The sequence below is a fragment of the Ambystoma mexicanum genome, chromosome 4q (assembly GCF_040938575.1).
Source record: "Ambystoma mexicanum isolate Mex_15411 chromosome 4q, UKY_AmexF1_1, whole genome shotgun sequence".
NCBI lineage: Eukaryota > Metazoa > Chordata > Amphibia > Caudata > Ambystomatidae > Ambystoma > Ambystoma mexicanum.
The window spans coordinates 88,390,786-88,406,037 of NC_090928.1; the positions used below are offsets into that span (position 1 = coordinate 88,390,786).

Consider the following 15,252-nt stretch of genomic DNA (forward strand, 5'->3'; position numbering starts at 1 on the left):
TCTTGACTGTAAATAGTCCCTCTGATAGCACCATATGGCATTTCTAGTCAGTGTTCAATGCGCAAGTCGCTCTATATGACTGAAGCAGGTGCAGATTCAAAGTCTCACCCACTCATGAGAACACCTACATTACCAATCAACGGGCGGAATCGCCTCCTTTTGAGTCTTAGCTTCCTTCTTCCACCCTAGGACTCAGCACTCCTAGAAACTGTGGGTTGCTGGGGTCCCCGTCTGCTGTGGGCTCTCCTCCTCCCCCCTGACCTGTGCCCTGGGTGATGGGCCTTACTTATCTTGTTTTGGGGGGAATGTCGTCCTCTTCCTTCTTCCTGCACCCCCCGCAGCAGGTTGTCCAGCATCAGCACGCAGGTTCCATGTCAGAGAGACCGACTCGTCACCATTGTTACGAAGTGACTTGCATACCTTCTTATGGTTGACTTGCCAGATTTATTAACAGCTTCACAAGTATCTTTACAGGCAGTCATTTAAGTTACATAAGGGACATTGACACTGGCAGCCCATCACCCAGGCAGGGGTTCACCAACTGACCAGGGCTGGAACCTTCACTCACACATTCCACAACTCAGACATCAACACTCCACATGACATCACAACATTCCTGCTCACCCAGGCAAGACATATACAACACTCCCCCATCAGGATGTTTTGTCCAAATGAAAAAGTCTGTCCTCTGTCCAAAAACCTACCTTACCACCAGTCTACAAAAAAGTTCAGCATCCAAATGAAAATAGCACCAGGAGAATGGCTCCCTTCGCCTGGTAAACTTGCCCAGTCTTGATATCTTACTCATCAATCATCAATCTTTTGCTCTACTTTCTGATTCAACAAGATAGGTGTGGTCCGGAGAATGACTCCCTTCTCCTGGCCCACCTCGCACAATCTTGAAGGCTGCCTTGGGATATTCTTTGACAATAGTCCTCTAAAGTCTCTTTACCTTTTCCCAAGGGCTTCTGAATGCTTGCTTTACCGTTCCAGCAATTCTTCCCTTTCGAAAGACGTTCTAAACTTTACCTCAAGATAGCTCTTGTCTGAAATTCTCTTTAGTCTTATTTGAATTACCAGTGTGATGAGGGAGATTTCTCCCAATGCACTCTTGCTATTCAGACCTTTGGATATCACTACTGTGACGAGGGAGATTACTCTTGAGATTCTCTTGACTTTCGGAGTATCACTAGTGTGATGAGGGAGGTTACTCCCCAGGCTTTGACTCGTGGTTCTCTGGATGTACCACTGCGATGAGGGAGATTTCTCCCAAGGCTTTCTTGACTCTATTGTCTCCCCAGGCCCCAGCCAGGTCTCCCGCAGTTTGTTACTTTGTTTGTGTTGGGAACGCCTGTCCGGTTCATCCCGGGGTCACAGGTGGTTTGCAGTTTGCTCAACGGTTCTTTCTGGTTTGCCTGCGTGGCTCTGTAAAGGCCTGGGGCTGGCGGTTTTAGCGTCATCGTCGGCCCGAACTGTTCACCTCACAGAGGTCACGCCACCCCTTTCACTTCCCCAGCTCAGGAGTGAGTCAGCTCTCTGCTGGTTCACAGGACTTCTCCGCAACTTCAACTCATCTGTGTCGTCTCTTCCAAAGACAAACTTCTCTTCACATCGGACAGGTTCCCAGGTTGGAACTTCCTAGGCTTTGCTGGCTCCTTGCCAGATTCTTTCTTCTTTGTCCCTCCTGTTTTCATCTCTCCTAGCTGGGCTGACCCCAGCACAGGGTCAGTCTTTTGATTGTTTCCATGAGGTACTCTTCATGCTTCTTCGTGGCCAGTACTTTTTAGAAAAAGGTAGATCATTTGTATTCTTCTTCATCTCAGTAGAGACGAGTCTCAAGAGAGGGAGGGAATTTTACAGTAACACTGTAGTATGCACAGCTGCACTCTCTGCAGACTTTAGGGTTTTTAGGGGTGCAAGGGCAAGAGGGCTAGGGAGTTCCTTCACAGGACAGGTGTCTCTTCCTGTTAGGCCCCGCTATCCACAACTCCCAAGGGGACTATTGGGTAGCAGCTTCACAAGGAAGGGTGCCCCCCTGTGGAAAAGTGACTAGATCCCCTGAATCGTCACACTGCTTACAGCGCTGCTCCTACAATGCATCAATTCTCCTGCAGTGCTCACATTCCTGGGGGGACAGCACTCTCGAAGAGAGTCTTTGGTTACTGAAGCAAATGAGGGTTTATTCAGGATACTGACACTCATTCTTCCCTTGACGAGTACTGATGGCTTAAGACTTGTTTCAGCAAGGCATCTCCAGAATGCACACATGGTCCAGCTCTCTTTGTTTCCCCTTGGCTCTGTTCTTCCCTCAACCCCCATTTAATTTGACCTGTTTATCTTTTCAGCCAAACTCGCAATTAATTGCTTATTTTTCTTTGTTCATTCTTGAACAAAGTTTTTGGATCTGGTACAACTCCTAGATGGCCAACTCATCGTGGCCGTTTCCAAATATTTACGACAGCATTTTCATGTGGGTCAAGTGCCCCGACCCCATTCTCAAACCCTCCCAATAGCCATAGAATAAAAAAACATTTATACTCCAACTATGCCTCCTTACTAAAAAATGCCACTGAAAAATCTGGCAAAATGTCTGTAATGAATTGGACCCTACAAGTTGCGCAGGTACCAAGTTTTCATCTCAGAATCATTTTGTAGCCTGATGTCAGGATGAAGTGCAAGGAGTATGGAGGAAAAGACATGGATCTATGAATATATTATGTTACAATTGGACCCTGGTTTAAGCAGGGTAATCCAAGTACCCCAAAATCATAAAAACTAATTTCCCTTGTCCCAGGAACCAACAAACCCTTTGGGCCTCATTATACGGTAGGCACTAAGGGATTACCGGCACCGGTAAGGGCACCGGCGCCGGTAATCCCTTACCGCCCTACTACGAGGTCCCTCAGGGGGCCCCGTCCTTAACGCCTGGTCTGACCAGGTGTTAAGGACGGGACCCGCTAAGGGACTTCAGAGCTAATAACGGTACTGCAAATTGCGGTACCGTTATTAGCTCCTTCCCCGGTTCCCATTGAGCCCTATGGGGGCTCGAATGGGAATGGTATTTGGCATGGGGACTTACCGGGTCCTCCAGGGTCAGAATGACCTGGTAAGCCCCCATACCGCCTACCCGGACCCAGTATGCGGTAAGGGAGTAGCCATGCCGCTGATAGCGGCATGGTTACCTCCTACCGTGTAATGAGGCCCTTTGGCAAAATATTTTATAATGGATTGAATAGTAAGACAAAACAAATATTGTGCAATACTAAATTGGGGTTTTAGCCAAGATGGGCACTATTCATACAATATTGGTTTAATAATCCCAAGAAGAAGATTCTGAAGCAATGTCAAACATACACTCCCCCACAATAAGAACAGCATGCCTCCTGCAAACAGTGCAGTATGTCCGTCTCCCCCCCTTTCTCTCTCAAAAGCAATGAGACCAGCCTGTCAAAGCATCAAGAAAACACAAATGGCAAATAGGATCTATACGAACCCAATTGCATATTACACTTGGCAAGATGGAGAGTAAAATAGAAGACCTATTTACTTATGAAGTCCTTTAAGCCATACTTTTTCTGGGGCATCAGTAACATGTGCCTTGGTTTCACACCAGACCAGATGCTGAAGTGGAACCATTTCCCTCCTAGCCTCGGCAAACAAGTTAAATACCCTTTCGCCTCCAACTTTATCTTAAGCACAATTCACTTAATAAATATCTCCTTCGGGAAAGAATGGCTCAAGCGTGAGCGGAATGACCAGTCTTACAACTCAGACTAAACATAGCTCATAGGAAACGTCAGGAGAATCCTTTAGTAGTGAATGGTCTTTGGTAATGTAAGGAGAGGCTAGTTTACAAATGCCAAATCAGGCCTACTGTAGTTTTTTTTAATCCGAATATGCTGGTGAAAAGGGTCAGAACATTAACAATGATTTTATTAAGATTAGTATGTTTACACAAGTTGTTTGCTGAGAATAATCAACATGGCCAAAAGAATGATAAATATATTCTTGATCTTAATATGGCTCATATACTGCACCTGGGCTTTGGAGAAAGTGGATGAAGAGACCAAGATTATCATTTTGTTGGAGTGTACAGAACAGGTAGGGAAGGAAAGGCTTTGGACTGTAATTCAGTACTGATTTGTTGAAAGACTTTCTCAACTACCACCTCCTTAGCATTTCACTCCTGGCAAGGCTCATCTTCCACTTACCACATACAGAGCCTCGGACCAATCTCCTTAAGTTCGGTCTTTCAGGGAGGTAGCGGTATTTGCATCCAAATATGCTGAGGTTTGACGTGTGATCTCCGAAGAAACGGAGCTGGCGGTATCTTTCCCCACAGCGGTAGCAGAAGTTAGTGTTGCACTGTGAGCAGGTCATGTGGTCGCATCCCTCAGTTCTCTGGATGTGGATCTTCGAATGCCAACAGAGAAAGTAAGAAACAAAAACATGTTCTATTTAATCCGTAATCAGTTATGGATAAAACATCCTGTAATACCAGACATTAAATAAGGAGATAGTCGATCTGACATTGTTTGCACTGTGCGCTTGATGCTCCTAACGTACACCCCTGCCCAAGAGAACAAAAATATATCTGCTGCCAGCCCAGAACATTTCTTTACGTTAATCTATTTCAGTCGACTCTTTAGCTTGATAGGCAGGTAGGATGCTATGCCAGCCTTGGTCAGATGAAAGGAAAGTTACTGGGATTGATATGCAACCTAATTGCACACTTTCTGAAGTCCAGGGCTTCATCGAAATGAGCTCTACTTTGCGCTCTAATGCCTAAACTAGATAATTGTAATGAGTTAATGAGGCCTAGGGACAATCCCCTCCACACCCACCCCTTCTTAACCAGGTGAATACACATTTGCAATTTTGCATGTTTCTTCATCACGGAGGTAAAGAACAAGGATAGAAGATGCCGACCAAACAACAAAATGTTTTGCATTACTCCATCTCCTGCATTGCTAATCCAACCATGCAAAACAATTCCTCTACAAATCAAAATGCTACCTTTTCATGGCAGACCTCAAACAAGATTTCTTACTACCTCAATCTCAAAAACCATATTTGATACATTGATATTTTCCTGCGTTGGACAGAAGGCCAGTATTATCCTAAACAACTCAATGACCCAATCAATGGTTTACGACACCATTAACTTGAACGTGGAATGTTCAAAGAAGATCATACACTTCCTGGATACCACCATTTCTGTTGGTCACATAGAAACAGTTTTCTAAGAAACCCAGGGAGAGGAATAACAACTGCACAGGACGAGTATCCATCCAAAGCACAGAAGGACACATATTACTTACCATTAATAGTCTTTCTGTAGCTTGTATCTGCTTAGTTACATGTTTTGTATGGGCCGCCATCAAGAGGTTGGTGCAGAGCATCACATTTTGCTTTTTTTTTTAAAATACAAAAAATGCACGTCAACAGGAGCGTACCTCTAACACTATCCCTACTATATGTGTACCCAGGATCCTTCACACACTGAAATCCTCAGATTGATTGTTTTCTGACATGTATATGTGTGTGTGTGTACCCTTTTGCTCGCACGTGGGGGGTGGTGGGTTGATTGGGTGACTGCATGCAATTTTAAGGAGACATAAGCTACAAAAAGACCATTACTGGCAAGTAATATTTATCTTCTGGAGCTTGCACTGCTTAGATTCAGATGCTCTGCATAGATAAGCAAACCGTATTTTGCCCAGGAGGTTGGAATGCTGAAGCGCTGGAAGAGAATAAATATCTTAAGGTTGCTTTACCCACCTGTGGGCCTGACTTTAAATATGCGTGCACACAATAGTGTTATGATGAGATAGGTCATTTATAACGTGCTTAATAACCAGAGGTCTGTAAGCGCAAACCCGGGTATCGAACCTGTGTTTCTCTTTGTCATCTAGCTTCCAAGGCAGCACATTGCCCCCGAGCTATCCTCCTGAGTCGAAACTGTGAAACTGTGTACTGAACTGCAAGTAGCTACTTTGCAAATGGGCTCCATAGGGAAGTTTGTGAGAAATGCATGGGTTGCTACCATACTTTTTGTTGAATGGGCCTTTGGTGTGAATGGCATTTTTGTTTTCATCTATGGAGCAGTATATTTGTATACATCCAGCTATAATTGCCCTGGTGACTACATCCATTTCTCTCCGTTGCCATGGACACCAAACATGTTTGTGTTTTTCTTATGGCTTTAGTTTAGTCAAGGTAGCACATTATCAAAGGTATGTAGTGCTCTTTCTCCTTTACTCTCTGGGTTCTGGAAGAACGCTGGTAATTTAATTGACTGATTCTTGTGGAATTTGATCAATTTTGTCAAAAATCTAGGAGGAGTTCTTTCCACCTTGTTTTTATGTATGGTGACAAATAGTTCTGAACTTGATGGTGCTTGTAACTCACTTATCCATCTTATAGATGTAATAGCAATGAGGAAAGCTACATTGTATGCAAGTTCTTTATTAGGTTCAAAGGGTGATCCCATGAGTCGCAAAAGAACTGTGTTTAGGTCGTATCCTGGAGGAGGGCGAGACACTTGTGGATGTCAGCATTTGACGCCTTCCATAAAGACTAACTACTGGTACTCTCCACCATGATATTTTCTGTTGTGATATAGGCTAAGTGTACTTTTAGTGAACTGAACACAAATCCTGAGTCTAATAAGGAATTTATTTATTACAAACTTTTATAATGTGCTAAATCACCCACAGGCCTCAAAGCGCACAAAAAGAACACACAAGACAGACGACACTTGAGCAGTCAAGTCAGGGGCACATCATAGTCAATAACACTAGACAACCAATTAATCAGGGTTAAGGTTGAAGAGGAGCAGCTTACACCTTTTTTAAACTCCAACAGAGAGTTTACGTGCCTAAGATGGGGAGGAAGATTGTTCCAGGCCATGGGAGCTTGAACATTGAAAATGGTGCCCCCAAAACTAGTAAGCTTAAATCTGAGCTGCACATGTTTTGTGGGATCAAAAGAACAGAGGGAGCGATACAGAGAAGTAAAGTACAGCCCATCAATCAGATACTGTGGGGCATCCTTATTACAACACTTATGAGTAACCTGACGTTTAACAGGGAGCCAATGGAGCCCTCATCTGGCATCACTGACATGGTTTGTCCATGACATCCCGAGAATGGCTCTGACTGCACTGTTTTGTGCCACTTGTAATGCATGAAGGTTTGCTTTCGATGTTCCTGCCAGAAGGCTACTGCCATAAGCCAACCATGAGTTGACGAGGGCTGTGGCTAATAAAGATCTGTTTTTGAGCGAGATAAAAGGGTTAGTTCAATGATTTGGAAATATATCCGTAAAATGATCTTACTTGAGCCACATGAGGCTTCATGGACAGTTCCGCATCTAGGGTGATGCCTAAAGTCTTTACTGAGTTGACCACTTTGACTTTGTTGCCAGCTATGAAAAAAGTCATAATCTGGACCAAGTTTTTTTATTTCATTTCCAGAGGGTATAATCAGATGTTCGGTCTTGTCAGCATTCAAAGCTAGAGAATTCATCATTCATTCCTGAATCTTCTGGTAGATACAACTATTAGTATTGGTGTCATTGGTGTAACATCCAGAAAGTTCAATTAAGACCTGGGTGTCATCTACATAGTTGGTTTATTGGACACCCAGGTCATCCATAAGTGAGAGCAGAGGCATGCTGTATATATTAATGTAGGCAGGATGGAAGATCCCTGAGGCACTCCACAAGTAACAGGAGCAGGAATAGAATTGGCATTTTCCAGGGCCACTCTGGCATGTCTTGGTCCCAAACAAGAGGAAATCCACCGAGAGGGAATAGGCGAGCCGTATCTGTTCATTCAATCGGGAAGTTGGAAGAGAATGATCCACTAGATCAAATGCTGCAGACAAGTCAAGCAGCATCAAGAGTGCTGACTTTCCCGTGTCCACAATGTTGGCAATGCTAGATTCCAAATCCAAACCGATAGCCGTTCCATGTTTAGACCCAAAAGCAGATTGTCTTGGATTTAGAAGCTGATTACCGTCTAAAAATCCTGAAGTTGAATATAGGGAGCATGGTCTTGAATTTAAAGTAATAACGGCAAGTTGGTGATAGGGCGATAGTGTTTCACTATGTTACGATCAAGAACTGAGATGTTAACACAATTGGAGGAGCTGGGGAGAGGCAAATGATCTTGAAGTAGCTGGGCAGCAATAGTAGATTGATGGCCGGAAATTTTATCATTCATAAGTTGACACCAGGAAAATCCCTACGTGGTGTATTTTCAACTGGAGTTCTATTTTCAAATTCTTTCACAATTGCAACAAGCTCCTTTGTGTTCGAATTTGCAGATGAAATCCTGTTATTGAAGCTGAGCGATTTGGCATCTGGAACAGCCTGCTTTAGTTTGGATGCAGATTGCTTGTAGAGAGAATGAAGGAGAAGAGTGGGATTCTTGCGCCAGTTTCTTTCAGCTTTCTTTTTGTTACAGCGTAGTGGTGATGACGAGTCATCAAACCAAACATTCTTGCTGGTTTTTCCCTTTCACCAGCTTGCATTTTTTTAGGAGCAAGATCGTTAACAATGTCGCTGATGGTGTGGATAAGATGGTTGGCCAAATCATTGGCGTTAATGAAGGAATCGGCTGGACTCAACTAAACAGCTGGCTGGACAAAATTTGAGGCGTAAGCTTCTTTAGATTTCTTGTGGCAATATATTGTCTAGGGCTGGCCTTCGACTGAGAAGAGGTGGTTTGTAATAAAAAAGTACAGTTAACAAAAAAATGGTCTGACCAAGGACAGTGACAAATGTCAGTATCAAGGAGAGGAAAACAGTGTTACACGACCCAATCAATGGTAAATAAGGTATAGTGCCACATCTGTAGGAGAGCAATCTATGGGATTGATTTTTTTTTCTTTTACACCAGAATACAAATCTTTTCTATTTGTTGAAGCAGTGTCTTGTGCCCGGTTTCCTTGCTTCTCTAATGATAACCTAATGATACATTTATTAGGGAGATGTAGATGACCAAACACTAGGACATCAGGAACCAGGCTGCTAAATTGGTCGCCTGAGGTGGCGGGTGTGTTACTGGTTTGTTATTTTGTGTTTAAAGGTCTTTGATTGCAAGAAGCTTCATAGGTGGATATAACATGTGCATTTGGTGCGAGCACCGTGGCTGGTGCAATGAGTAGTATTGTTAAGCTCCCCTTGTGCATTTTGTTAATTATCTTGTGGATGAGTGGCATTGGGGAAAAGGTATATGAATACATCCCTGAAGAGTTCATCTATAGTGCGTTGCCTAGGGAGTCCAGTTGTGGGAACTTGGATGTGTATTTTCTTGTTTTCTTTTGTAGGAAATAGGTCTACGGTTGGATATTGCTGTTGAGTTCCCACTCATGTTCTGCTATCGGGATTCTGCTCAGTGAGACTAACAGGCAGTTGGTGAACTTGTGGAACGTGTTGTGGTTGGATGGATAAATTCCTCTGTATGGACCATTGTCAAATGTTTGGTGTCAGAGTGGATAGATGTTTTGAGTGTTTCACCCTGTCTGTTAAAACATTGTGGTTGTGTTGTCTGTATGCAATGGCATTGGTTCTGGAAGGAAAGCAGTGCCATCTTTATTGCCAGAAGTTCCAGCCACTTTATGTGGTATGGTTTCTGTCTTGTTAACCTTTTCCCACTGCGCCGTGACGTGCAGGGAGTGTGCTCCCCACCCTGCTAGATTTCAGCCTGTTACTGGAGTTGTGCCAGTGGAGAAATGAATGGTCCTCATATGTTCATGCTGCCTACTGACCAGCAACGAAGACTTCTGTTTAAAGTTTGCAGGACTACCACTAGATCATCCCATTGGCCTGTCTTTTGTGACCATTTTATCACCATTCATCGCATTTTGAGGCGTGCATGGGGTATTATAAATTTGCCTAGGAGTCTCATAACTTTCCTGACTGTTATCCTCTGACCTGCTTTGAACAGGGGAATGAGTGATTGCAAAGCCTGCACTCTTGTTGGTGTTCGGTATGCCATTTACTTTTGCGCGTTTAGGACTGCACCAAAGAATAGCTTTTCCATGTTTGGGGAGAAGCTGGACTTCTTTTCGTTGATTAAGAAACCTAGACTGTGTAGCACGTTCACTGTGTGTTGTGTGTTTGTCAGGACTCTTGTGCACCTCTTTCTGTTTTTAATCAATCATCCAGATCGGGTGTGAGGGGTCAGAAATGCGAGGCGGAAAACTTGGTAAAGGTTTTTCAGAAGAAGCCATTTTATGAACTTAAATGGGTGTGATAAATGCCTTGCGTTCCCTAACATAAACGTGGGTTTCCCTACCTATGAAACTAAGACTAAAGGAAAACACTAATAAAAGGAATCTGTCCCTCGCACTTATACATCATACTCAAAGGTAAGCTATGGCAATTCGGGTTTAACGGAACTAACAGTTATACTCAACATAAACCTAGTAACTGTGTATCCTTGTAACCTGGATCGGATCCCCTTCCCCAGACCCAAAGTGGGATTTCCAAATAAAATAAGAAAATTCCTTTTGTAGCCAAGTTCTGATCATAAAGTTCTTCTAATGCCAAAACTCTTTCACTTGCCTTTTAACAAAGGTTGGTAGTGCAAAAACAGAATTCTACCTCACCCTCATTGACACTCACTCCAACCATCCTCGCTGCATACAGGGCACCCTAAACTCACCCCTCCTAAACCTATTACTATCAACTCCACTCTCACAGATAATGACCTATCTGAATACTTTGCTACAAGAATCTCCTAAATTAGAGACTCTCTCCTGACCTTCCCAACACTTCCTCCTACATTCTCCACCCCGCCTACTCTACCATTATCCTCTGCCTCCATCTCCCACTTCAGTCACACTAATACTGAAGTCCTATCGCTACTTATAAAGGCAACTCCTCTTGTGTCCCATCACGCTCTCTTGCTGCTCAGTTACTCAAGCCTATTGCCCCTTTAATGGCCTCTCACCTCGCTGAACTCCTCAACCTGCCCTTCGACTCAATTTTCTAAATGCCTGTGGTCATCAGTTTCCTAAAAAAGCAGGGGGCTAACTTTCACCCTGTGTTTCTCCTTCTGCAATACTTTAAAGTACTCGAATGGGTTGGGTTTAACCGTCTTATGCATTTCTTAGACATCCATAACCTTCAAGACGACCCAGAACCAGGTTTCCACTACCGTCGCTCACAGAATGTCTCCAACTTAATTGCCTCTGCTAATCACTCAAACCTATCTTCTATCGTAATTCTCCCTGCCCTGTATGCTGCCTTTGAAACTGTTGATAACTCTGATCTCCTTAATGCTCTCTCTTTTCTTGGGATTTGCGATTAAACCTTTGTCTGTATTAAACCCTACCCGGCACGTCGCCACTTCTCTATCTCCTGGAACAAAGTCACCTCTAAATTCACTCCTCCAACTTTTGGTGTTCCACAAGGCTCTGTCTTGGGTCCCCTCCTCTTCACACTCTACACCTCTGCTCTTGGGGCACTAATCTTCTTCTTTGGGTTCTTGTACCAACTCTTAGTGGACACTGCCCAACTTTCTTCTCTTTTGCTGAACTCTATCAAAATGTCCTACTGTCTCTCTGCCATTAAATATTTGATGGCCTTGCACACTCAGATGTTAAACTCTACTAAAACAGAGGTGCTCATCTTCCCTGCCAAATACTCTCATCTCTTCCCCTGCCTATCCAGTTCCCACTTGACACTATCCCGTCCTCTTCTTTAGCTATAAACCTCTGCATCATCTATGACTCTTCTCACACCTTCACTACTTTAATCTCCAAAGCTGCAATGGTGGCACGCCTCAACCTCCTAAATATTAGGGAAATCGGGCACCTCCTTCCTTTCAACACCACCAAGCATCTCTTAAACACTCTTGCCTTTTCTAAACTGTACTATTGCACCAGCCTCCTCCACTTTGGTCTCCCCAACTATGCTTTCTGTCCTCTCGAAAAGATCATTAACTTCACTACCAGGACTCTTTCCTCACTTCACACCTACTTCATTGTACTATCACCAGGCTGGATGTCTGATGCAAAACAGAGCCAGATTCAAATGTCTTCTTTTGGTTCGCAAACCTACCCACAGTAAAGCATCACTGTATCTATCCTCTATCCAACTTTACAAGCCTTCACGTAATCTCTGCTCTACCTCGACTACCCTTGTGGCACCTTGCACTCCCTGTGCTTCCTTTTGCTTCTGCTCTTTCCCTCTCCTTGCTCCACTTGCATGGAATTCTCTTCCCCAGACATGTGAGTAACAGTCCACACGATTTGTTCAAAAACAGACTGAAAGCCTACGTCCTCGCCTCCGATTTATCCTCTTAGCCTATCTCACACATCTGCCTTTTAGTTAACATTTTTCCTTTGCCTCTAACCTGTTTTTGTCCCCCACTTTCTCTGCGTCAACTTTCGCACTTCATCCATCATGGACACATCCTTAACACAGCTGGTCGTACCGCCCACCTGCACTTAAAAATGTCTAATGTTGATTACCCGTAATCTATGCAAGTCCACCCATGTACTGTCCCTCGGTGAATGTTCCATTTATTCCCCTACATAACCTGGTCACAATGTCAGTCAAACTCACCCCATTCCATTATAAGAAGTTCTCTGCTTCCAGTCAAATTCGATTTCTTATCTATAGTACGTTGTTTTGGGATCAAAAAAGCATTGTTTCTTCTTGTATATAAATAAATATAGGAATTTTGATATTATGGCCAACTTTGAGCCCAGGACCAGCAAGGTAATCACAAAGCCACAAGACAGCCCCTTGAGAATCACCTCTCACCTACAGCTGTTGCACACCACTGTTCAGAACGCCTAATGAGTAAACGCAGAGTAACCACAGTCTTGTATGTGTACGCTCAAATGGTGGACACCCATTGAGCAAAATGCACACTGTATCATAACAGACATTGCACCATTAAAACGTAAGAAACTTATTTTGTATTGGTCACATTATATCCAAGCCATTGCCATGCTTGAGGCATACTGAAGTACCAATGGGCATTGCACAATTTAAACCTTGAGAATATATGTTGTAGTGTTCACACTCTACGCTGAGGAGCTGAATTGAAAACACTACAAGCCTGACACTAAAGAGGCTGCAAAACATCTTTATATTGTGTGAGGTAAATGCAAAACACATCCTGCTTTCCAATTGAGTGTTTTTAAATCTTTCATTTCAAAAAGGTATCTAAAAAGAATATATATGTGGCGAACATGCTAGGGTCCACTGAAATACTGCCTATACCTACATTTTAAGAACATAGAACGACCTGCAATTATGTATTCAAAAGGTATGCCTTCTTAAAATGCATTTCTCAGCAATGCTAGAAATGTAAATTGTGTTCTGTGAATACTGTTAAGCGGTCTTCTCTACTGTTAAGCTGTTTTCTCTGCTTCCAGTTTTATGGTCCTTTAGCAAGTGATCATCCCATTACTGCACTCCATTCATGCCATTAATTTAGCAAACTAAATTTAAACTGATTTTTGTTCTCACCGAGATAAACAAAATCTGTTGAGGGTATTTCTTTGCAACTCATTTCACAGTGCACCATCCGATAAGGTCTATGGGACATTGAAGCCAATGCGTGGAAACACTTTTGTGTAATATTTCCAGTTAGTCCAAAATAAATGTATACAATTTTGCATTTTGTACACTACCTGCCAAAAATATCAAAAACGGGCAGAACTTTGTCATGACATGAAACAGACCGCTTCAAAACAATATGACAGTTGTAAGGATTGGGTTATTGTTCAAAAGTTGCACGTTGGGTTTAGATGTTCTGCATACATGAGTCATTAAATCAGAGATAGATAGCTAGAGTTTACACAACAGTTATAATCATTAAACATCAACTGTTAGTTAAGACACATTCATCAGTTTTCACTTGATAATACACTTTAAAAAGGTGACAAACCGTGACCATATAAGTAGGATTAACTTCAATGTAAATCGATCAATAGTATTCCAGAGAACCTAAGGTATTTAGTCTCTGGTCTAGTATTGTCCTTATCTAGACAGTTATCGTCTCATAGTGGTTGTATAATATCCATTGTATTGTCTCGACATGTTTCTGTTCTTTATCAATTAGTATAGAACTTTCATCAGGAGTATTGTCACTTGTATTAAAAACCCACAAAATATACTTTGAATCTATTGAGCCGAAGTTTCTTCTGACTGATTGTGGAAAGTGTACACGCTAATTCTGGCGTGTTATCGGGTAGTTGTAACTTGTCCAATATGTGGAGTTAACTCGGAAGCAGGCTTGGTTAAAGCACGATTAGGGCTTCTGTAGATGTAGGTACCCAAGTTAGGGGTATACACCCTGTGGGATACATCTGGCCGAGAATAACGAATCCTTTAGGGGATATCGATTGATGGAGCTCACAGTATAGCCGTCATTCTACTTCATTAGATCATCGGAGCGTGCGTAGATTTAATGAGTGTTCGCTAGTATAAGATGCAATAAGATTGAATTTCGTGTCCGAAGCTTCTTTTCAATGAAGCGCCCTGTATATACCTGAAGTTGGTATCCGGAGGTGTCTTGTCAGTTTAGGATTCTCGCTCCATCTCTCCGCGTAAACTCTCGTATTCAAGAGAGTAGTCCTACCAGGACATACATGAGATCACACAAGTTTTGGCTTCAGTAGACTGAAGTTAGCTAAATAAGTAAACGTGTGTCACTGGTATGGTAAAATCATTGGTCGTAGAGCCATGCTGACAAAAATTTAACTTGCTCAAACCGCATTATATTTCGTGTTTATCATAAGGTTCAATTCTTCGTGGAGCCTCGGGCGGTTATTTGAAGTATTCCAGTCAACTAGTTCAGAGTTGTTCTCTAGATGGGGACTTTGCTTCCAATACTGAAAACAGATGCCTTGTAGCAACCCCAATGGGCAGAAAGTAACAAAATAACAGTTTAAATAAAATATGGCATTCAGCATCAATTGCAGCACGAAGCTTTAATTGGGCTAAATAATCCAGGAGTGACATGGCCTTAAGTGTTTTTCAAGCATTTAGAAAATACCATTAACTAATGAATGCAGATTTAGGCCACCTCAGCAAGTAATCTATGGACAATTTGCTGGAACAAGTACAAGTTTAGTTACATTTCGGTAAGTCCTTCGTTACTCGTACTGAATGTATTCGAGAAAAGCTTCCACACGTTTCCAATGCTATTATTCCTATAAGAGAAAATAAGTTACACTGAAGTACTGGCCTTATGTAAACTCCAGCTGACAGAGGAAGCGC

At 42.8% G+C, this 15,252-nt stretch overlaps 1 protein-coding gene across 1 annotated transcript in view; it reads right to left on the reverse strand.

Annotated features, from left to right (window-relative positions):
• The window catches only part of RNF217 (ring finger protein 217), a 737,705-nt gene that overhangs the window by 291,636 nt on the left and 430,817 nt on the right, over nucleotides 1–15,252 (reverse strand). The window contains exon 4 of the mRNA XM_069607522.1: nucleotides 4,212–4,413. Coding sequence (XP_069463623.1) covers nucleotides 4,212–4,413 — 202 coding nt within the window. The remainder of the gene's footprint in view (nucleotides 1–4,211; nucleotides 4,414–15,252) is intronic.